The 25,210-nt window shown below is 39.0% G+C and overlaps 1 protein-coding gene and 1 pseudogene across 1 annotated transcript in view; one reads left to right on the top strand and one right to left on the bottom strand.

The window, feature by feature from the left end:
- Window positions 1–2,497: 2,497 nt before the first annotated feature.
- The window catches only part of PDXK (pyridoxal kinase), a 76,375-nt gene continuing 53,662 nt past the window's right edge, over window positions 2,498–25,210 (top strand). Inside the window, exon 1 of the mRNA XM_072614826.1 lies at window positions 2,498–2,849. Coding sequence (XP_072470927.1) covers window positions 2,763–2,849 — 87 coding nt within the window. The 5' untranslated portion in view covers window positions 2,498–2,762. The remainder of the gene's footprint in view (window positions 2,850–25,210) is intronic.
- LOC140503858 (phosphatidylinositol-3,5-bisphosphate 3-phosphatase MTMR14 pseudogene) lies at window positions 8,576–9,707 on the bottom strand (annotated as a pseudogene).

Below are 25,210 nucleotides of genomic sequence, written 5' to 3'. Positions count from 1 at the left end.
AGGAAAGAAAAGAAAGGATGAATAAAAACAAAACAAAATAAAATAAACTCCCTAAAGCTGCAGAGGAGGGAACAATATGGAACTTAGGAGGTGTTGTATTGCCCATAGACTCAAAATGAACTAATTGTTATAACAGGGCGTTATACTAGTAATTAGAGCTATCCAAAAATGGAATGAGCTGCCTTGGGAGATAGTGGTTTTCCCTCTTCCTGAAGATCTTAAAGCGGAGAATAGAGAACTAATTTTTAGATATAGGTTAGATTAGATGATCTATGAAATTCCTGCTAACTCCAAGATTCAGTGATTCTGTGATTCTTAAATCTGTCCAATGCATCTTACTGGTTTTCTTCCTTGGCAATCTATTGAACAGATGTTATGGACCAGCTTGTATAGATTCATTGATTCAGTTAAAGGCCTCTTCTCAAATTAGTACTTATTTTTTCACTGATTTGAATTTAAAGGCTTTAAACCTGGTGGTATCATAAATCTTAACATGAATGATAAATCCATTGCTACCCAAATCAAACTCATCACAACTCATTTCTTGAAATCTTGTGTAATGTTGTGTCAGAATCTGGCTCTACATTAGTGTGAGCATAGAGATTCAGATTTTCCTAGGATGTAATTGGCTGTGAGGTCATGAAGATGGCTGGGATTGTTCACAGAGATTTCTAGCAGAGAATCCCAAAAAGAGGAAACTGAAACCAAAAGTTGCATATTGGGGCTAATATTGACTGTAAAATAAAGCATTTTGCATGGGATTTGTGCTTCTTTGCTCTCTCCTTTAAAGACCAAAAGAAGTAGCTGTGGCTAGGGCAGCAGAAGCCATCACAATTAACTTTGTCCCTAAGGCAAAGGTGACCAGTGAGTGCTGACCCTAATGCACTAAATTGGATGAGATGACCCTGACCCTTGTTTCCCTAAATTCCTTCTATCATGGCTCTTAGCAGGGGAAAAGGCAGCTCCCCTTAACTGCAATACTCCTCTGGAGTTTGTGTTTTACGTATTCCTCGTAAGCAGAGTCAATCCAGGGAAATCCTCATTCCTGTGGCAGCTGGCTGTACCCAGTCAGTATACACCCACGGTGACTCTTTTTCCCCCCATTCTTTTGCCACTTTATTCTAGTATCACATAAAATATAATAATGTTTGCTAACATTTGTTTGTGTGTTACGTGGGTGATAGAAATTGAGAGCCATGAAATCTGGATAATGTGGTAGACTCATCCAGTACCGATTATGGAGTCATTCCCAGATAGGGTAGCTAAGCAATGGATTCTACTTGGAACCAAGTGAAAAACCAAGGTCAAGGTGAAACACAAGGACAAATACAAGCAAAGGAGATTTACAAGTTTACAAGCTTAATTTTTATAACCTATACTACAGGCATGTATGCATGCACATATACACAAATACATGTTTATATACATATGTGTGCATGCACGATGTATGTATGTATAAAACATTTTAGTCCACGTGAAAACCAAGGACAAAGAAAAGTAGAATTGTGCTTTAACAACAGTTCACCAACAATTTTTTGTATTCTTTGAAATCTGGTGGACCTTATTTTAATTTTTACAGACATGTAGGTCTAGATCACATATCACATATAGATCACATTGATTTCCCAGGACTGAGGTAGAGAACAATGTCTATAGTAGGACATGGAACAGAGTCGGGGGAAGAAAAGGAAATAATAAAAGAAGCTAAAAGACCACAAATAATTTTGTCTGAGGAGGTGGAAACCAGGCAAAGCGATGCTAGGTAACTGTTGCTAGAAAACAGCACAACACTAAAGTAACCCATATAGAGCAACATTGTATCCGTTCTTTTTCTTTGCCCATTCATAAACTGCATACACCTAATTATGAATGTGTCTGGTCCGGGAGGAAGCCACCAGAGTGTGTGTGGATACTGGCATCCGCAGAGTGGGAGGAGGACCAGCCATTTCAGTGAGACGTTGGCGATGCCCCCCACCCCCGCCCCTACCTGTCCTTAGATTGCCTTGTGCGGCATCCACGTGCGTGTGCGTGCGTGCGTGTGCGTGGGGACTGCGGGCTCGGATGTAATGATGTTGCAAAAACGCAGGCTTAGTGGAAGAGGGTGGTTTTGAGTTTTCAGAATAGAAACACGCGTGGCGTGTTTATTCCTGTGGGGGGAGAGAACACACAGGGGTAACCAGCTGCGTAGCGTGGGTGCGGGACGTGGTGCAACCCTTCGGCCGGCCCAGCTCCCTCCCCGCCGGCTCCCCAAGGTGCCGAAGCGGGCTCGGAGTGAATGATGTAACCACGAGGACTTAGGTGTCCGCGCCGATCGCCTGAGCCGAGCTCCGCACGGAGGCCAGGCCGACCCCGGCGGCAGGAGCCGGCGGCGACACCGTGACCTTGGCTCCGGCCTACGTCACGCCTGTCAGAACGGCCCGCCCGCCGCGCGCTCCTGCTCGGCCCGGCTGGACCTCGGCTCCTTATTTCCGGCCTGTGGGCCCCGCCCCCCCGTTCCTCCGCCCCCCGCCCGCCAGGACCCCGCCTCTTCTGCCTCGGTTACGGCCGCTGCGCTCCGTGCTCCGCGGCTGGTCAGCGCGCATCGCCTTGGTCCGGTACCCCGGTCCGATCCGCTTCCGAGCCGGCCGGGGCGCTGTTCGGGTGGGCTGCCCGCGTTCTTGCCCCGGACGCCGTGTCTGCTTCGCCTCATTGCCCCTTCAGCCGACCCTACGCCTCGGGTTCGCCGCTGCCCTCGCTCCCGCTGCCCGGCGAAGGAGACCAGCATGGAGGAAGAGTGCAGAGTCCTGTCCATCCAGAGTCACGTCGTCCGAGGCTATGTGGGCAACCGAGCAGCCACTTTCCCCCTGCAAGTAAGGCGTGGGTGGAAGGGCGCGGGGCTGGGGAGAGTCTTCGGGGAAATGGGAAGACGAGGCTCGGGGTTCGTTCTCCCGAAAGCCGCGGGGACGTTCGGGAGAATTCATTGGTTTTTGCAGAAGGTTTGGGAGGCTGCTGGTGGGCGACTCTGGAGACGCGATCGGGATCCCTCCCGCCATCCTCCTCCTCTTTTCGTGGGAGTTTATGTAACTATTTTGTCTAGGTTCCACTGTCAGGATTGTTAATAATCTGTTAAGTGGTCTGGCTTTGGAGGGGAGGTTGTGGCAGGGCAAGGCTTGACACTTAGAAGACTCATTTGTGTGTGTGTATGTGTAGATACGTATGTATGTATGTATGCATGCATGTGTATATAGGTACATATGTGTAAGTATGTGTATATATACACATATATACATACATGTCTATCTACATTATAAATACACATCATATGTATATATGGGAGGTTGGAGCATGGCAGGGCAAGGATTAACCCTTACAAGACTCTATATGTGTGTATATTTTTATATATATGTCTATCCACACCAGTTTACTCACCAGTCAAAAGATCAAATGTCAAAAAAAAATGAATCAACCATACATTACAAATACACGTCATATATGTAACCTATAAGAAGTTGGATCAGGAAAAGGCAAAGCTTGACACTTACAAGACTCATTATATATATATATTTATATATACAAATATAAGTACATCTGCATTATAAATTCACACACCTATAGGAGTTTGGGGCAGGGCTAGGCTTGACAATCAAGAGATACAGATAATTTATAAATATATATAAAATACATAATTTTATATTTTTATATATGCACATACACATCTATACATCAACATATGTGTGTACATACACCCAAATACATACTTATACATGTGTGGATATATTCATTATGTGTAGATGTATAGGAGGTTGGGGCAGGGCAAGGATCTTATCTTTTCTGTCCTTAGTTCCTAGGCAGGACTTAGTTCTTAAGCAGACACCTTGTTGTTGTTTAGTCACTTTTCTGTTGTGTCTGTCTTCTTATGACCCCATTTGGGGTTTTATTAGCAAAGATACTGGAGTGGTTTGCCATTTGTTTTCCCAGCTCATTCCATAGATGAGGAAACAGAGGCAAACAGGGTTAAGTGACTTGCCCAGGGTCACATAGCTAATAAGTGTCTGAGTGTCCACTTAACCACCTAGTTGCCCCAAGCAGACACTTAGAAGGCGTGTATAAACACATACACACACACAAACATACATACACACATATCTAGGAGGTTGGGGCAGGCCAAGACTTTCTTTAGTTGTCAAGGAGCACTCACCAAAACAGATTAATGATCAGAAAGGTACTAGCTGTGACGGAAAAAAAAGCTAGTCATTGCACAAACAATGTAAATTATACATTGTAATATATGTGTATAATGTCTGTGTTTGATAAGCACTTTATGGGATCACGCTTGCAGACCAGAGTTGTGCCGAAAAGGATGAGATGTTTGGGAAATAGGATATTAGAACTGGTTTTTTTTTTTTTACTTTTTTATTTTGTTGGGAGAGCTGTATTTTATATTTTTACTATAGTAAAAATGCTCTGCTAAGCAACTTATTATAAGCACTTTTTCTGATGGAGGGGGAACAAGATAAAATTTAAGTATTTTTTTTAAAGTAAAAACCCACTAGGTGTTGATTGAATTAAGATGTTTCTTGTCTTTTTTTTTTTTTTTTTTGAGGCAGTCAAAGTGACTTTCCCAGGTTCGAACAGCTACTACGTATCTTAGGGTCATATTTGACCTCAGGTATTCCTGACGGAGAGGCAGTTCTTTATCCACTGCAGCCCCTGGCTGCCCCCAAATTAGGAGATATTTCCAAGGTTCCTACAGAGTGAAAACCTTCATAAATAGAGATTGTTACCTATTCTTTTTACCTTTGTGAGAAGGTTCCTTTTCTTAAATTAGCAATCATCATTTGCCATAGCTATTTAGAGAGTCTAAACCGGTTTAGATGGAGATTTTCTTTACTGATTTTATAGTAGATCAAATGTTGTTCTTCCTTAGATGAAATACAAAAAAGACTTTTTTATTAAAAAAAATACAAATTAAAACAAAACAAAAAGTGCCCTGGATTGTTTGAATTTTCCATAGAATAAATAAGAAAGAAATATTAAAAAGTGAAAAGAAAATGGGTATGTAGGCTTTACTTTACCATATTCTGTCTAGAGACTTGGTCTCTCTGTGAAGCTGCTGTATAATCTAGGAATTTTGAAGAAAATAAAACAATGGACAAGAGGAAAGTCCAAATTATGTATTTGGTATAAACATCAAAGTCTCTAAGATTCGGTTTTTGTTTCTGTCTTTTCACAAGGGAGCGAAAGAAGGCAGCATGAAGTGAGGGATAGATAGAGGATGAGATAGTGCAGATAGCTTGAACACTGATCTTGGTGGTGGTTATTGATTTACTCCAGTGGGCTATGCAAAAAAATAAAATTCTAAGATTTTACTGATGATCTCCTTGTACAGATTAAACAATAGAATGAAATGAAGGGCATACCTTATTCCTTTTGGTTTCATCCAAAACCAAATGCATGCTTTTTTTTTTTTAGCCTTTCGAATAAAAGATCAGAGCAGTTCTAGAGCTGTATGTGGTTTGTTTTTATGAATTTCATTTCATAGATGGTGCCAAAGTCAACATATTGAGTACACATGTTTCCTGGGATCTTAATTTTGATTCTGTTGCTGATTTCAAAATATTTTCTTTCTTTTGTTATTTTTATAACTTGTAAGTTTGCTAATTGTTTTCAATCTTTTAGTATACTTTTAAATTGCCAAATTGCTAGGGCATATCTTAGAGGTTGGGGGAGCACTCCATAGCTATGGATAACTAAAGGTTTGTATTCAGGAGGTATTTGAAAACCATGTTCTTCTTCATGATGATAACAACAAGAAAAGAAAGAAAAAAGAAAGACGTAAAAGAGATTCTAGGGTTTAGTGGTGTGGTCCATGCAGGACAAGGACCAGACGCAGAGATAAATCAGCTTGATGTGGCATAATCTACCAGTGAGAAGGTATTTCAGTAGTGTCTTTCGCACTCCCTCCCCAGTCTATCCTTCATATACTGTCAGAATAACCTTCCTTGTGCATAGATCTGGTCCTGTTCCTCTTGCCTACCAAGTTGAGGATCCTTCACCAGGCGTTGAAATCCTTCACAATACCACTTTAATGATTCTGTGTATATAGTAGGAACTTAATAAATGTTGAATTGCATAATTTTAATGACCAGGCTTATTCTTGAAGATGAGAAAATGTGAAGGTGGGAGGGAGAGAGGTTCTTACAGATGTGGCATATTGAATGTGCTATCAGATTCAAATGTTAGGGTACTTTTGTTGAATTGTTCCTTTTTTTCTCTGCTTTATTCTTTGTTACAAGAGAGGATTCAGTAGGGGTGGATATATTTGGAAATTCTGTTCCTTCATTTTTCAGATCTCTGACTCTGTGACCCCATTTGGGATTTTCTTGGCAGAGATACTGGAACTGTTTGCCATTTCCTTCTCCAGCTCTTTAGATAGATGAGGAAACAGAGGCAAACAGGGTTAAGTGACTTGCCCAGGGTCGAATAGCTAATAAGTGTCTCAGACTGGATTTAAACTCAGGTGTTGACTCCAGGCCTGACCCTATCCACCGTACTACAACTTTGTTCAAAGGCAAATTTTTCATTTGTAATAACTAACCTTGTGTTTTTCCTCATTTTTTCAATAGCCCACCGTAAGGGTGCTTCATTTTTTTGTTAGCAATGTTTTAACTGGGAATTCTGGCACCTGGGGCAGCTTTAGTTAGGGAGGGGAACAGGAGGGAGAAAGATCCTAGGACGCTCTAAACCAATATGTACCCCACTGTCATTGTCAGTGATTCCATGTATCATGGATCCTCAAGTCATACAGTGCGGAGGCTAAGTGCAATTGTGCCATTTGCGGTGGTAGGAGAAAGCACCTTGGGGAGAGGATGGTGTGGGTCTTGGCAGTACATTTCCTTCCCTCAGGGTGCTAAATCAGGTGAGTTGAGGGAGACTGTATTTGTTCTCTGAAGTGATCCTCTGTGTCTCATGATCTTCCATTGGCCTTGTGCCATCTGCTGTAGGAAAAAAAACACCCAACTCCGTATGCAAAGTCCTGGGATAAAAGCCTCATGGTCCCATGCTAGATATAGTGCTTTATGTTAGTAACTGTATCAGACACAGAGTATTGATAAAAAAAAAGGTTTGATGAATTAGGCGGAAATTACTTGAACACCTGACTACTGAACCAGGCAGTTGATGGCAAGGTCTGAGAGTTTTTACAAAGGTAGAAATGGCAGGACTTGGCAAACTGATTGTTCTACTAATGTGGAAATATGTCTTACATGATTGCACGTATATAACCTATATCAAATTGTTTATTTTCTTAGGGAGGAGAGGGAAGAGAAGATGGAAGGAGAAAATATTAATTTTATAATTATTAATTATTATTTTATATTATATAATTAATTTTATAAAAAATTAATGTGAAAAATTATCTCCTCATGCAATTGGGAAAAAAAAACTCAAAATTTAAAAAGAGGGTGAAAAGTGAGAAGCCATCAGATTTGACAATAAAGAGATCATTGATAGCTTTGGAGAAAGCAGTTTTCAGTTGAATGATCAGAAGCCAGACCGGAGTGTGATGAAGAGAAATGAGGAAAGCTAGTGGAGGCACCGATTGTCTTCTGAAGGTGTTTAGCCAGGAAAGAGAAAAGATAAAGGATGGTAATTATGTAACGAGTGAGAAAGGAGGAGATAGACTTGTTTTAGGCACTAGAGAAACAGGCAAGAGACCAGGAGAGATCGAAGGTTAGTGAGTGCACAACAATGATACAGGAGAAATCTGTCGATCATGGGATGGATCCCCTGGGTTTGCCTTAGCCAAGAAGGACGACTTCTTCATGTTAGGTGGGTGTAGCAGGAAATTGCAGCAGAAGTCATCTGAGTAAGGTGAAATGAAGAAGGAGGAAAAAGAGGCAAATGGTCTGTTTTCTCAGCGAAATATGATGCAAAGTTCTCAGTTGAGGGTGGAGGAGGAAGAGCTACTGCGGGAAAGTTTAGGGTAATGCGTCTGGGAGAGAGTTGAGGGGTAGAGGGTTCAGGGAGTCCTGGTTTTTTGCTTGTTCGTCTTTACTTCCCAACATTTTTAGTTTTTTGTGTCACAGTCAGTTTTCCCCTCTCCTTTCCGAAATGCTGCCTGCACAGGGCTTCTCAGAGCTCTCAGTTTCCTTTGGCGAAGGAATGGACCAGGCTAAAGCTGGACAAAATTGCAAGTGTGTGTTGTGGGGGGCGGGGGGCAAGAAGACCCAGAAAGGGCATAGAGGCTAGTTGTCACTGAGGTTTACAGTTTTGCAGGGGCAGCCCTACAGGCACATTCCTGTCAGCTGTCAAGTGGAGACTCCCTAAGGGAAGGTCTGGGGGAAATCCCACTATTTCAGCACTCTTGTGGCTTGGATTCCTCTGGTGGCTTAGCTGGGGACAGGGAGGGTGTGGAACGGTGGTTCACAGAGTGCTGCTGGGTATTGAGTCCTACTCCCTGTTCAGACTGTTCAAGGAGACTTCCCCAATGGCTCCCAAGGGACTGGGTGTCATAGACTTGAGTTGATCTGACTTCTTCCAGCTTGGATTTCCTATTCAGTCTGTGCTGTAAATTAGGAAGCTCATCTGAGAAGCTGAAAGAGAGAGAGAGGAGTCTCTCTGGTCAGGACTGCCCACTCCTGAACTGCCACAGCTCATTACCCTGCCAGTTGTCAGAACCTTTAGAGATAGAAGAACTAGGCAAGGAGTGCTCCTTTGATCTGGTTTTGGGGACCTCCAGGGGATTGCTTCCTGTTAGGAAAAAGTTGTCAGAATGCAAAACTTGGCTTCCCCAATCCCTTGATAGGAAGGGAATTGACCTGATCACTGGGATGCCTACAGGGCACAATCTGGGAAGGAGATATATGATTCTTCCTCTAAGTTGCCTATATCTGTGCTGCTGTCACACTTGGGTCCCCATATTTGTACGGGAAGCTCCCAATTGCTCCAGGGCAACTCATTGATGAGGGAGAAGTCACTACTTAGGTTGGTTGTGCTACCCTGTCCCTTTTCGGGATACAGAGGTCATCTACAGTGAGGCCATGTCCCTGTTTGGAAGGCTCTTCCTTCTCTGTGATTTCAGAGCAGAGAACTCCTCTTAGGTGACGTGTTTCAAAAAACTGAAGCAGAGCAAGAAAATCTCCTCTCCTTTGCTGAGTCGATTAACCATGTCCAAAGAGAAACCAGTCATAGACCATAGTCAAAGGATCTCAGCAGGCTTCAGGGTCATATGGATCAGCCCATCTGCCCACAAGAAAAGGTATAAGAGGGAGATGAAGAGAGGTGTCTGATCCCAGCCTGAAATACAGTGCGCCAACAACCTGCTGTCATTCTCACTTTTGACAACCTAAAGCAACAGTTTCAAGTAGTTCTGTATTTGTTGCACCAGGTCCTAGTTCTGGCAGTCACTGCAATCAGAGTTCACAGAGCCAGTCAGGGTGAGATCGATACTTAATGGTGCATCAACATAATCTTTTTTTTCAGTTAAAAATAAGCCTTTCAGCTATGTAATCCTGATCCTTATACGTAAACTCCTTGAAAAACTCATAGCCAGGATATAGGATGGACAGAATTGTTAAATCAGCATTTCACTGGACCTTGTCCACCTTCTCAGAAAAGTTAACCTTTAGGCCAAACTTAACTTTTTTGTTCTCCACAGTCAGGTCACAGATTTATCTGACTGATACATTCTGTAGCAATTTGATGTCATATTCTTTAAGCTTGTCAAAAAGTTAATTGTTAGCCCTTTGAAGTCTTTCAGTGCTAAAGAGATTAAAGATCTTCCCCACCCTTTAATGGGCCTGCCCCTTTAGAGGAGTTTGATTAGGGGAGATTTGTAGGAAGACCCACACCTTTTGCTAATAAGGCACTGGTTTTCGAGGGTTGTGATGCCCTTTGGCTCTGAAAAATGTATAATGGAGGTGAGGTTTTACTTTGGGGCTTAGTTTTTAGAGGAAGGGTTGTGTGCCAGATGAGACTCTGGGAAGCTGCTAAACAGCCCCCCAGCTTTGAAAACCCAGATGTTGGTGCTTCTCTCTCTGGTGACCACGTGTATGGTCAGACAGTTATCTGTCTGTTCATCTGTGATGTATGTATTCCTTATGGTCAGGCAGCTGGAAGCCCCATCTGTTGCTCTGTATTTTCCCTGAAGTTCAGGGTGCTGACTTTTTCCCCTGAACTAAGTGAATGATGCTTGTGCTTGATTAAAGTGATTGTTGACTCCTCAAAAGTTACTTTTCCTTTTAGAAAAGCAGATCAGAGAACCTGTGATAGCAGGCCATCCTGTGTATGTCAGGGTGCTTGCTTTTATAAGTATACATCCATCCTCTGTAATATCCTCTGAATCTGCTCAAGCATTTTCTGAGCCCCTTGAGAAGATAGAATTGTACCCAATACTTCCATACAATTCCCCCAATCCAACCAGCATTGCTGATCTGCAAATGTGCTTGACCTTGTAGAGGATGTCTGGGCGGGTCCCTCAGCCCTAGGCCAGTCTCCTCATCTGCATTTTGCTTTCGAAGGTGTCTTTCTCTTTCTCAGAATTCTCATACTCTAAGAACACAGTGTACTAGGGATAGTGACTACGAATTTCTCCATTCATATCCTGGATCACAGTAATCTCTGCCAAGCAATTCTAGACACCTCTTCTCAATTCATTTAACTTTGGCACTGCTTATACTGCTACCATCATTCTTGATTCTGGGTCTGGGAGAACTCCTCCAGCAGCTACCCCAGTTCTGGCTCCTGCATTAGGAAATGCAAGGCAGAGGGAAATATGGAATAATAAAAATTATGATCATATAAAGCAATTTCAGAGTTCATGAGCATAGAATTGGAATACTTATGGTGATGGCAAGATAGCTGAATTAGTGTGAAGGAGCAGGGAACATGGAGAAATGAGTAAGTTGAGAAATTGGGAAGGGAGGAGTTTGGAGGAGTATCAATATGTATATTGAAGTTCCCTTGTATGAGGGCAAGTGCTCATAGCAGTTTGGGTGGGAGAGAGTGTTAGATTGTTAGCCAGGCACTGAACTCTTTGAGGGAGGAAGAAAAGTGCCTAATGGACAAGAGTTACCAGAATCTTTATTGGATAATAAATAAGGATTAAATACTCCTCAAAGGAGGAGAGATTGCTGAGTGATGGTGGTAATGGGAGTGCCTGGAAGTGGTGGTGGGGAGCAGAGAGTATTGCTAGTCCCCCCAGCTTGACCAGTGAGTTGGGAATATGAATGAAGCATGGCAAGGAAGCTTGGCTTAGGATTGAGCCAAGCCTCAGTGGGTGCAAAAAGATGAAGGGAGCAAGAAAGGAAAAAGGTTAAAATGAGAACTAGTTTGTTTTTTCTCTTGAACAGTCCATCTAGAAAGAACAATGGAAGGAGTGGGTAGATTTAGAGGGGTTGGAGGTTGGGTTGAGAAGGATGCGAATGGGAATGATGGAATGGTTGGTAATGAATGGAGAATTGAATTTGAACAATGGTAAGGGGGGGTAGCACAGAGTCACAGGACAAGATGAGTTGTTGAGAGTTGATCATTGAGGAAGACTTTAAATTACAGATATATTTCTAATTCCTCTCTGGAGAGGAAGTTTCCCCACCAGAAGTTATCTATACTAAAAATTGTTCAACTGCATAGTGTAGGCACCCTTGTAAACCTTCCAGAGCCTGGAGGAGTAGAAGCCATACCTCCTTTCCTGCTCACTCTCCTATACCAAATAACCTAGTAAATTTCTTTATAAAATTTTCAGATTTTGAGGTTCCTTTGAGTAATACTGTACTACTTGACACTTATATATTTGTTTTTGATATTGGTGCCTTTAAATATAGTATAATTTCCATTCTTAGTTCTTTTTTATCGTGTCTATATTTACTGTAGTATCTGAAATCATAACTCCTACCCAGAATAGGCAGTTTTCTAAGGAAGAAAAACCAAACTATCAATAACCCTTTGAAAAAATTCTCTGGGGGCAGAGCTAAGATGGCAGAGTTAAGGCAGGGATCTCACCTAAGCCACCAAAAAAAAAATTCCTAGAAGAGCTCAAAAAGGATTTTGTGAATCAAGTAAAAGAGGTAGAGGAAAAATTGAGAAAAGAAATGAGTGATAAAAGGAAATTATAAAAAGAAAGCAACTTGGTAAAGAGGCAGAAAAAAAACTGAAAATTCCTTAAACAGAATTGACTAAATGTTAAAAGAGGCATAAAAATCCATTGAAGAGAAGAATGTTTTAAAAATCAGATTGGCTAAATGGAAAAAGATGTACAAAAATTCAGTGAAGAAAAGAACTCCTTAAAAAGTAGAATTGCCTAAATGGAAAGGTGGTACAAAAGCTCATTGAAGAAAATAATTCCTTAAAAATAAAAGTGGGCAAATGGAAGCTAATGACTATGTAAAAAAATCAAGAAACAATTGAAATCAAAAGGATAAAAAAAGAAAAAATATTAACTATCTCATTGGAAAAACAGTTGACCTGGAAAATAGATCCAGGAAAGATAATTTAAGAATTATTGGACTACCAAAGAAAACTGCCATGATAGCCTTGAATAAAGGTAAAATAGAAACTGAAAGAATCCACTGATCCCTTATTGAAAGAGATCTCAAAATGAAAACTCCCAAGAATATTATAGTTGTATTCCATAGCTCTCAGGTCAAGGAGAAAATAATACAAGCAGCCAGAAAGAAACAGTAAAAATATCATGAAGCCATAGTCAAGATAACACAAGATTTAGGAGCTTCTACATTAAAGGATCGGAGGGCTTAGAATGTGATATTTTGGTGAGCAAAAGAGTGACGATCACAACCAAGGATAACCTACTCTACAAAACTGAGTATAATCCTTTAGGAAAAAAAGAAACATTTAAGGAGATAGAGGACTTTCAAACATTCCTAATTAAAAGACTAAAGCTGAATAGAAAACTTGACCTTCAAATATAAGACTCAAGAAAAACTAAAATAGACATAATCAGGAAAGAAAAATCATAAGGGATTCAGTATAGTTACTGTTTACATTCTCTATATGGGAACATGATACTTATAACTCCTAAGAACTTTTTCATTATTAGGGCAGTTAGAAGAAGTATACATAGACAGAAAGCATGAGTATGACTTGGCTATGATAGGATGATTTCAAAAAAATTAAATTAAGGGTGAGAAAGAAGGATGGACTGGGAAAAGGGTAAAGGGAGAGGTTGAATGAGGTAAATTAGTTCACATAAAGAGGATGAAAAAAAGAAAGAGCTTTTACAATGGAGGGGAATGGGGGTGGGTGGGGAATGCTTGAACCATACTCTCATCAGAATTGGTTCAAAGAGAGAATAATATATACACTAAGTTGGGGAGAAATCTATCTTACTCTACAGAGAAGTAGGAGGGGTAAGGGACTGATAAAAGAGAGGGCAGATTTGGGGAGAGAATCATCAAAAGCAAAACACTTTTGAGGAGGGACAGAGTGAAAGGAGAGAGAAGGATAAATGGGGGAAAATAGGGTGGAGGGAAATACACAATAATCTTAACTGTGAATGTGAATAGAGTAGAGTCACCCATGAAACAGAAGTGGATAGCAGAATGTATTAAAAACCAGAATCCAGTAATATGTTGTTTACAAGAAAAGCACTTGAAGTAGAGAGTCACACAGAGTTAAAATAAGGGGCTGGATCTGAATCTGTTATCTTACGGCTGAAGGAAAAAAGAAGTAGCAATTGTTAACAGGATTTTTACTGACCCAGTCTCTAACTCGGGAATGATGAAACAGCAAGCCAAAGACAAAGTGCCAGAAATCAGGTAGAGGTTTAATTAGCTTCAATAGGAGAAAACAGATTGCAAATTGAGAATTCTCCTGATCAGAATTCCACCTTGATATAGTTAAGGCAGAGATTATATATATAAATCACAAGTGGGGAGGTAGAGGGAAAGTGGATTATAAATAAAAATTTCCCAGGATCTGAATGGTTTCCCACAAGACAGGTAGGTGTTCTGTAGAAACAGTATTGTTTCATATCTTGGGGGTTGTTACTTAATGAGTCACAAGACCAGAGTTCTTCGATGGGAACAATTTTGCTATCTTTGATTTGCTTCACATAAGGTAGATAGGCACAAGAATGCAGTGAGAGCATTGTCAAGGTTTGATTGGTCATTTCAAACTGCATTGTAAGCTTCTGACTCACAAGCCAGGAGAGGCAGCTCTGAAAAATCTAAATTATTAGTATAATCATTACATATATCATCAATTAATATGAAAATCATAATTTCCTTCATACAATCATGATCTCAGACAAAGCAAAAGCAAAAAATAGCTCTAATTAAAAGAGATAAACAGATTTTGCTAAATGATAATAGGCATAGACAATAAAGCAATAGCAATATTAAACATAAAAATGTAATAGCATCCAAATTATTTTCTAATTTTTTTCTTTCATAGCATGTTATTTCTCCCCCTCCAATTTTATGTAAAGACAATTTTAGCATTCTTTTTTTTACAAATTTTTCTGTTCTAAATTTTTCTCCCTTCTTTCTCCCCTCCCTCTTCCTAAAAGAGTAAGCAACTTGATATAGGTTATATATGTAGCATCCAAATTCTTAAAAGTTAAAATGACTTGTAGGAGGAAATAAAACTGTACTAGTGGGGGACTATAACTTTTCACTCTCAGAAATAGATAAATCTAACCAAAAAAATAAACAAGAAAGAAGTTAAGGAGATAAATAGAATTTTAGAGACACTAGATGTGATAGACCTCTGGAGAAAATTGAATGAGAATAAAAAGAAATCTATCTTTTTCTCAGCAGGAAATAGCACCCACACAAAAGTTGATTATGTATTAGAACATAAAACCTTCACAATCAAATGCAAGAAAGCCAAAATATCAAATGCATCCTTTGCACAGGACACAGTGCAATAAAAATCACATTCAATAAGGAGTTGAGAAAACAAATTATAAATTAATTGGAAACTAACCTAATCCTAAAGAATGAGTGGGTCAAAGAACAAATCATAGAAACAATAAATTTTATTAAAGAGAATGACAAGAGGACAATATACCAAAATTTATGAAATGCAACCAATGTAGTGCTTAGGAAAAAAATTTATATTTCTCAGTGTTAACATAAATAAAATAAAGAACAGAACAATAAATTAGGCACACAACTGAAAAAACTAGAAAAAGAACAATTTAAAAATTCCCAATTAAATACCAAATTGGAAATCCTGAAAAATCAAAGGAGTGATTTATAAAATTCGAAGTTAGATAACCATTGAACTAATACTTAAAGCTAGGAGCTGGTCTTATGCAAAATAAAATAAAATAGACAAACCATTGATTAATTTGATTTAAAAAAAACCAGATTATCAGTATCAAAAATGAAAAGGCAAGTAAAGATGTAATTAAAGCAATTAGGAAATATTTTTTCTAACTATATGCCATTAAATCTGGCAATCCATGTGAAATGGATGATTACAAAAATATAAATTGTCCAGATTAATAGAAGAGAAAATAGAGTACTTAAATTATCCCACCTTAGAAAAAGAAATTGAATAAGCTGGCATTGAGTTCTGTAAGAAAAAATCCCCAGGACTAGATAGATTCACATGTAAATTCTACCAAACATTTAAAGAACAATTAATTCCAGTATTATACAATTTATGCATATTATACATTATATATATAGTTGTACAATACTATATATTTGGGAAAATAATCCTACCATATTCCTTTTACAACACAGATATGGTGCTGATACCTAAACCACAAAGAGAAAAAACAGAGAAAGAAAATTATAGACCAATTTCCCTAATGAATATTAATGCAAAAATATTAAATAAAATACTAGCAAGGAGATTGTAGCAATATATCATAAAGATCATACACTACGACCAGGTGGGATTTATACCAGGAATGCAGGACTGCTTCAATATTAGGAAACTGTCATCATAATTGACCATATCAATAATAAAACCAGTACAATCACATGATTATCTCATTAGATGCACAAAAGGCTTTTTGACAAAATGCAATACTTACATTAAAAACACTGGAAAGCATAGAGTAAATGGAGCTTTCCTTAAAATGACAAGTATTATCTATCTAAAGCATCTGTGACAATGATAAGCCAGAAGCCTTTCCTGTAAGGTCAGAGGTGAAGCAAGGATGCCCATCATCACCACTATTATTCAGTATTGTTGTAGAACTGCTCGCTATACCAGTAAGACAAGAAAAAGAAATTGAAGGAATTCGAATAGGCAATAAGGAAACAAAATGATCACCCTTTGCAGATGATATGATGGTATACTTAGAGAATCAACTAAAAAACTAGTTGAAATAATTAACAACTTCAATAAAGTGTCAGGACATAAAATAAACCCAAATAAATCATCAGCATTTCTACATATTACCAGCAAAGTTCGGTAGCAAGAGTCAGGAAGAGAAATTCCATTTAAAATGACTATAGAGAGTATGAGTAGACTGAAATGAGTCTTACCTGCCAAGACAAATCCAAGAATGATATGAAAACAATTACAGAACATTTCACACAAAGTCAGATCTAAGCAGTTGGAGAAATATTAATTGCTAATGAGTAGATTGAGCCAATATAATAAGAATGACAGTTCTGCCTAAATGGATATACTTCTTTAGTGCCAGATAAATCAAATTGCCAAAAAATTATAGGGCTAGAAAAATAGCAAAATTCAGATGATATAACAGGAAAATGACAAATGTTTGATGGATTATCTGAAAAGGGATGCATTAATGCACTATTTGTGGTGCCCGAATTGTTCTTTAATACCCTATAGTGGAGAAGTGACAACAAAAACATCTTTGAGGTTCCACATCACACAGATCAGATTGGCAAAGATAACAAAAGGGATAATGACAAATGTTGGAGGGTCAGTGGGAAAAAGAGGCATATTAATGTATTTTTGTTGAAGCTGTGAATTATTCTAGTCATTATGTAAAGCAATTTTGAACTATATAAATATGCATATATATGCATATATATAAAATATTACATATTTAAAGCAGATAGGTGGTGTAGCTGGGCCTGAGTTCACAACTGGCCTTAGACATTCACTAGCTATGTGACCTTAAGTAAGTAATTTACTCTCTCTTTAAAATGAGAATGCTAACAGTACCTACCTAATGGTTGTTATGAGGATTAAATGAGATAGTATTTGCAGAGCCCAGTGCCTAGAACATAAAAAGTGTGATATGTGAATCAATAAGTCAGAAACATTTATAAAGCACCTATGTGCCAGGCACTGTGCTGAGTTCTGGGCATACAAAAAGAAGCAAAAGACAGTTCCTAACCCCAAAAGAGGGTTCACTAATAAAATAAATATATAAAAGCAAGCTATGTACAAAACAAGTAAGACACAATCACTAGAAGGCAGGTAGTAGAATTTAGCGGGATTGGGAAGATTTCCAGTAAAAGATGGGATTTTAGCATTTAGTGAATAAATGATTTTATTATTATTATATCCAAAAAGTTATTCACCTGGCATGCTTACTGCTTGACCTGTACCCAGAGAGATAAGCAAGAGGGAAAGGACCCATATGTACAAAAACATTTATAGGACTCTTTTTGTGGTACCGAAGAACTGGAAACCAAGGGGATAGCCGTCTTTGGGCAATGGCTGAACAAATTGTGGCATATAAATGTAATGGAATACTCTTATGTCATAGAGAATGATGAAAGGGTGGTTTCAGAAAAACCTAGGATGGCTTGTATAAACTGATGCAGAATGAAGTGAGGAGATGCAAAGAGAAATTAAATAAGAGCAAAACTGTAAAGAACTTCAAAAGATTTAATTACTCTGATCAATGTAATGACTCCACCTAATTCCAAAGAAATCCCAATGAAGTAAACATGCTACCCAATCTTCTGACAGAGAAGTGACTGGCATAAAGTGTAATTTGAGGTTTATATTTTTGGACATATCCAATTCAGTCATTTGTTTTGCTTTAGTCTGTATACTCAAAACAGGGTTTTAATTTTCATTTTTCTTTTTTCACCAGTAGGTAGGGAGGTAGAAGGGAGAGTATATCTTTTTTTAATTGAAAGAAAATTCAATTTATTTGGAAAGGACCAGGTTGTGAAGGCCTTAAAAACTAAACAGAGGACATTCTGTTTGATCTTAAAATGATAATATACACTGAAATTTAAGTAGAAAGTGTCGTAGTCCTATCTAGTCTTAAGGAAACTGCTTTGGCAACAGTGTATAGAATCTACTAGAGTGGTGAGGGAATTGCTAGAGGGATGCCAGTTAGTTGAAACTCCAATAACTTGAATAGCTGTTGCCTTGCTCTTGGTTAGACAGCAACTGAACTAGGAAAATAGCCATCTTTATGAGGAATGAGAAGGGTCAGATGCAGGAAATATGGAGGTAGAAATTTGACAACTGATTGGTTATTTGGCATGAGGGAGAGTGAGAAATACAGGAAAATATGAGTGTTATAAACCTTGGAGCCTGGAAAGGTTGTAGCCCCTTTGGCATAGGGAAGCTTGGAATAAGGGTGGTGGTAGCGGGCTGGGTGAAATGAGTTCAGTTTTGAAATGTTGAGTTTGGCCCTCTCTGCCTTCATTGTAGAGGTGAGATACTTTTGATCTTCCTGTTGCCCACAAACATGCCTCTGTTTCCTCTAGCCTCCCAAGCCCCTCACTTGTTCCTGCTCTCCCCACTAGTTATTATTCCAGCTAGGTGGCACAAGTAAGTGGAGTCTTCTTGAGAAGACTCTAATTCAAATCCAACCTCAAATGTATTCATTTTCAAATATCTGATAGGCAAGGCAATTAGTAATGCAGGACTAAAACTCAGAGTAGGTCTAGATATATGGATTTGTGAGTCTTTTGCATAGAGATACTTGAACCAATGTGAGATCATGAATTGACTATGAAAGTGTGTAGCAGGAAAAGAGGAGAAGGCCTAGGCCAGAAACTCAGGGAACACTCAGTTATGGATGATGATATGGGTTGGAAAGGGGACAGTCAGACAGGCAGAAAGAGAACTAGGAGAGTAGTCACAAAATTCTTAGAAGGCATCCAGGAAGAGAAGATGGTTAGTAGTATCAAGTACAACAGATAGGTTCCAAAGAATGAGGGTTGAACAAAGACCATCAAATGTGTTAGGTAAGAGATTGTACCCCTGGGAAAGCAGTGTCACTTGAATGATGAGGTCAGAAGCCAGTAGAGGTGGGCCTAAGATTGTGTTAGAGAAGAAGCAGGTGCAATGAATGTAGGGAGTTTTTAAAGGAATTTGATTGAAAAACGCAGAACAGATCTTGAGCAGTTGCTTGAGTCAACGGTAAGTTGGGAGAGACTTAGCCATGTTGGAACAAGTAGATAAGGAGAGGTTGAAGATGGGTGTGAGGGAGAAGAAAGAGCAAGAGGGAGAGGCCTTGAAGACAAAATGCACAAAAATAATTTAAGATTGTAGGTCATATAGAAGATGTCTAGAAATTTGATATAAAAATACAAGGCCAGGAGCCATGTTCTCCGAACTACCAACAACTATATTTAAAATTGCTCAGAGTACTAATAGGAGAAATGCAGATCAAAATAACTCAGATTTAATTTCATATTCAGGAAACTGGGAATAGCTAATGGTAGAGGAGTTGTAGAAAGATAGGAATAACCATTTGAAATAGATGCTAATCCACTGGGAAATGGCTCAACAAAGTGTTTATCCAAAGTTCATGGATACAATGGAATATCGTTGTGTCATGAGAAATGAAAATTGTGTGGAGAAAGCAAACCCTGGAAAGCAACAGATGTGACTATATCAGTGTACGTGGAAAGAGGAATAAAATGATTATAATTATAATGACCCATCTTGACCCACTTGAATACAGGTGAAAAGATGTCCGTCTCTGCCTTCATTGTAGAGGTGAGATACTTTTGATCTTCCTGTTGCCCACAAACATGCCTCTGTTTCCTCTAGCCTCCCAAGCTCCTCACTTGTTCCTGCTCTCCCCACTAGTTATTATTCCAGCTAGGTGGCACAAGTAAGTGGAGTCTTCTTGAGAAGACTTGAATTCAAATCCAACCTCAGACGTTAACTGTGTGACCCTGGGTAAGTGCCTTAACCTCTGTCAGACCTGTAAAATACCTCCCAGGATTGTTGGGAGGATTGAATGTGATATTTGTAAAGTGCTTAGCACAGTGACTAACATGTAGCAGCACTATACAAATGTTAGCTGTTGATTAATCCTGCCTTTTATGGTGAAGCTCCTTGAGAAGGTCCTCTATGACTGGTACCTCTGCTTCTTTTCATTCTCTTCTTATCTTCTGCAGTCTGGCTTCTGCACTCATCATTCAACGGAAACTGTTCAGTCTTAAGGTTCCCGAGGACACTCTCCTAATTGTCATATCTAGTGGTCTTTTCTCAGTCCTCATCCTTCCTGTTCTCTCAGCATCTTGCCACTTGCTCACCCTCTTCTTGGTATTCCTCCCTGCAGATTTCCATGACATTACTCTATCCTAGTTCTCCTTCTACTTGTCTGATTGCTTCTTCTCAAACTGTGTAGTTGGAACCTTATCCAAGTCATGCTTACTAACCATGTCTTCACACAGTGCTTGATGCTGGGACCTCTTCTCTGATGACTTCAGCAAGCAAAATATTAAGTATAGTCTAGGGAGAAGAGAAGAGGTCCCAGCATCAAGCACCTCTAGGGTCAAATATAAAATCCTCTGGTTTTCAAAGCCTTTCCTAACCTGGTTCCCTCCTACCTTTCAAGTCTTCTTATACCTTACTTCTGATGTTCTCTATGATCCAGTGACCTCCTTGCTATTCCTAGCACAAGATATTCTGTTTAAAAGTTCTGGGCATTTTCACTCTCATGGCTAGGATTGTTTTCCCTCCTCACTTTTGCCTCCTGACCTTCCCTGGCTTCCTTCAAGTCTCAGATAAAATCTGATCTATTAGAAGCTTTTCCTAATCCCCCTTTAATTCTAGTGCCTTAGATCTATTGGTTATCTCTAATTTATTCTGTGTATGTGTTCTGTACATAATTGTTTGGATGTTTCCCCAGTTAGACTCCTTGAGAGCAGGGACATTTTTGGTTTTGCCTCTGTTTGTGTCTTGAGCTCTTAGCACAGTCCCTGGTTATAATTGCATAATAAATGCTTGTTTTACTCTCAGACATGGTTAATATATTGATTTTGCTGAATTTCTTTTTCCTGTTATATTTTTTTCACCTTTGTTGCAAAGGATGGCTTACCAAGTAAGGAGACCATGGAAATAAATGTAATAGAATAAAAAGGCATGTGTGAATATTTTTTAAAAGAAAAATATTTTAAAAGTTGATATTTACATCTGCTCTAGCATTTCAAGAATCTGCTTTTGTTTACATGTATATTCCCCATACAAATTGGGTATCTTGGATACTGTTACTGTAGCTGTACTGGTAGGGCCAGTTATACGTAGTTGGTGACTGTTGACTGTTTGTAGAACTGCATCTCAGTCAGTTTTGGAAGAGACAAAGGACAAGTGATTAAAACCTAAGAAATCCATCACTTTTATGTATCACAACTTATTCAGCTCAATTCATCCTCAAATGATGAGCATTATTTTATTTTCCAGTTTGTTTGTTTTTTACCACCATACAAAGAGCTGCTATAAAATTTTTTGTACATAAAAACCGTTCACAACTTGGACCTAACCTGTCTTTTCTACCTTATTATGTATCACTCTTCTTCCTCTACTGTACAGTCCACCACACTGACTTTCTTGCTGTTTCTCATACATGGACCTCCATTCTTGGTGTCTGGTGCCTTTGTGTTGTCTGTTCCTCATGCTAGGAATGTGTTCCCACCTCCTTGAATTCCATGTTCTTTTTAAAACTGCTCAAAGCACAACTTTTACATGCAAGCCATTTCTGGTCCACCACCACTCCTCCCTAGCAGCTACTAGTGCTTTCTCACTTAAAATTTGTCTTATATTTACTTTGTATATGCATATTTGTATACATGTTTTCTCCTGTGATAAAATGTAAGATCCTTAAGGGCAGAAACTTTCTTGTTTTTATATCCAAAGCACCTAATACAGTGCTTAAGTATTTAATAGTTGCTTGTTTTCAATTGAGGAGGATTAAGGATTCTGGTGAGACAGGCTGTATGAAGGCAAGGAGTGTGTCACTAAGCACCCCAACTTCCAGGGTGGGGAGGGAGACCTGCTATCACAGGTTCTTAGATCTGCATTCATAAAAAGAAAAGCAACTTTTGAGGGATTAACAACCAGTTTAATCAAGCACATGTATCATTCAGTTAGTTCAGGGGGAAAGTCAGCACTGTGTACTTCAGAGAAAATACAGAGAAATCAAAGATCAGCAGACGTGGCTTTCTCTCTCTGACCATAATCAATACATACATCACAATTCAACAGACAGGTCCAACTGTCTGACTATAGTTACCTGAGAGGGAAGCACTGACTTCTGGGTTTTCAAAGCCTGGATGCTGCTTAGCGACTTCCCAGAGTCTCTCATCTGGCACACAAACTTTTTTCCAAAAACTAAGCCCTAAAGTAAAACCTCATCCTCAGAGTATTTATACACTTTTCAGAACCAGAGGGCATAACCCTGCGACTCAGTGCCTCAATAGAAAAAAACAAAAGGTATTTGGGGCCCTCCCACAAAACAATTCCCCTAATCAAGCTTCCTACAAATGGGCAAGTCCATCAGTGGATGGGGAAGATCTTCTTTAGTCACATTCAAACAGAGGCATTATACTTCTTGGTATAAACAAAAATAGCAAAAGATCCTAATTTGATTGCCATCACTAGGAGGCAAGAGAATAGCTAGTAGACCAGTTTGTTTGGAACAAAGAATACATGTGGGGGAGTATTAGGAAATGAATCTAGAAAGTGGGTTGGGAACTGGATATGAAGACTTCTAAGCCCCAAAAACACCCTGAGAAGTTTGCATTTTATCCCATAGGCAGTAGGGAAGCATTAAAGTTTTTTGATCAGAAGAATGACATCATTAGACTTATACTATAGGAATATAACTTTGGCAGCTGTATGGAACATGAATTAAAAAGCTAAGAGGCGATAAGAGCTTGAAAATTATATGATTTAATTTAACTTGAAAATTATCATTCTTATCTGAGAAGAGATGGAAATAGATATGAACAGTATTGTGAAGGTATAATTGATGAAATTGAATCATGCTGAGTTCATTCCATATTATCTAATATTAACTGGGCCTTTACTGTGTATAGCAAGGCACTCCTTTTATTCCTCCCTTACTGAATCTCTAAAGTAACAGGTTTGAGGTCCCTCCGTGAATCATTTTTTCTGTTATTGCCTTTTTGGATTTTGTCCCATTCTCCCTCTCCTTTCTGCTATGCTTATTCTTGGAAATCTCTGTTGGTGAGGAAAGCATCATCATACATCAGTTTTATGCAATCCTAAAAGTTATCTGTATCCCAAACTGTCAAGTCATCTCATTTTTCTAGCACATACTAGGACCCATACACTGTGGGGATACAATTTAAGACCAAAACCCAGGCCCTGCCCTCAAGAAATGGGTCTCTTTTTTGAATGTTATGCTACTGCTTTATCTTTGCATCCTCAGCCCGTTCAGAAGAATGGATGCCAGTTGCCAGTTGTCTCTAAGAACACATATCCCTTCTCTTGCTGCCCATGGAGGCACAATACCCTCTTTGACAAGATGCTATTGAAAAGGAAGTTTTGGGACAACATTTTGTTGAATATTGTAAATCAGTTAGTGAAAAATAAAAAAATTTCTTTGGCTGCAATAGGCTTCAGTTGTTGTTAGAAAACATTCATTTGTAGTGGACCTAGGCAGCATGGCTGCATGATTTCCAGCTCAGTTCAGTAGTATATAAACAGAAGTGGAGGATGTGGGTAGTGGGAGTAATCTAGGGTTGGGGTTTGGCAAGGTCTGAGTGGCTGCAGAGCAAGGGAACGCAAGGGATTTGGTATAAAATGGAACTGGTTCACTAAGAATCATAAGAGGAAGGAAAGAGAAACCAGAGTAGCACCCCAGTGGGAACTGAGCCTGAAGTTGGAAGAACTGAGTTCAAATCTAGTCTTACACACATACTAGCTGTGGGAACCTGGACAAGGCACTTAACCCATTTGCCTCAGTGTGTTCAACAGTACAGTGTGATTGACAACAACAGCACCTACTTCCCACAGTTGTTGTGAAGCTCAATAAAGACAGTAAGTGTAAAATACTAGCACATAGTAGGTGCCACATAAAATACTTATTCCCTTCCTCTCTAAATCTTAGCCTTCTGCCTCAGAGAGAAAAATTTGCAAACTGGTATAAACCACTTATGGGCAGCTAGGTGGCACAGTGGATAGATCATCAGACCTGGAGTCAGGAAACTGTGAGTTCAAATCCAGCCTAAGATACTTGGTAATTGTGTGACTCTGGTAAGGCATTTAATCCCGTTGACCTCAGTTTTCTTATCCTTAAAAGAAGCTGGAGAAGGAAATGGCAAGCCATCCCAGTATCTCTTCCAAGAGACCCCACATGCAGTCATAGAGAATCAGATAACTGAAAAATGACTTAAACTTTCCAAATGTATTACTGCATCCCCCCATGCCACTGAATCACTCCTCCTTTTCCCAACTTGACCCCTTGATGAACCAGTTATTTTCTTTTGAAAATTACCTGTTTACCACTTAACAGTTGGGGAATAGCTTTTATTCCTACAAATTTGAATCAATTTGAAATGAAAATTTAGAGAAACTTGCTACAAAGATTTTTCTTCCCAATTACCTCTTTTCCTTCTAATTTCAGCTACATGTTAACTGTTTTGTGTAAAAATTTGAATTTTATATGATCAAAATGTGCATTTTAGCCTCTGCTTCAGTTAATTTGATCATCAACTCTTTTCCTATGTAGATTTTTGTGCTATTGTACCCATTTGGAATTTATCTTAGTATGTAGTGTGAGATGTTGTTGGTCTATATCTAATTTCTGCCAGAGGGGCTTTTCAGTTTTTGTGAAAAACTGAGTGAGTTCATAACCACAGTAGCTGGAGTTTTTAGTTTGAGCAAGTATTAGGCTACTATACTTGTTTGTCAATTATGTACCTAAATTGTTCCACTGATCAACCTCTTAATTTCTTAAACAGTATGAAATTGATTTGATGATTACTGATTTATAGCATAATTTGAAATCTGGTATAACTAAACCTTCCCACTTTATTTTTTTTCATCATTTCCCTTAGAGATTCTTGACCTTTTTCTTCTTCCAGGAGAATTTTGTTTTTAGATTTTC

This window comes from Notamacropus eugenii, chromosome 5 (assembly GCF_028372415.1).
Source record: "Notamacropus eugenii isolate mMacEug1 chromosome 5, mMacEug1.pri_v2, whole genome shotgun sequence".
Classification (NCBI taxonomy): Eukaryota; Metazoa; Chordata; class Mammalia; order Diprotodontia; family Macropodidae; genus Notamacropus; species Notamacropus eugenii.
This window is presented reverse-complemented; position numbering and strand designations above follow the sequence as displayed.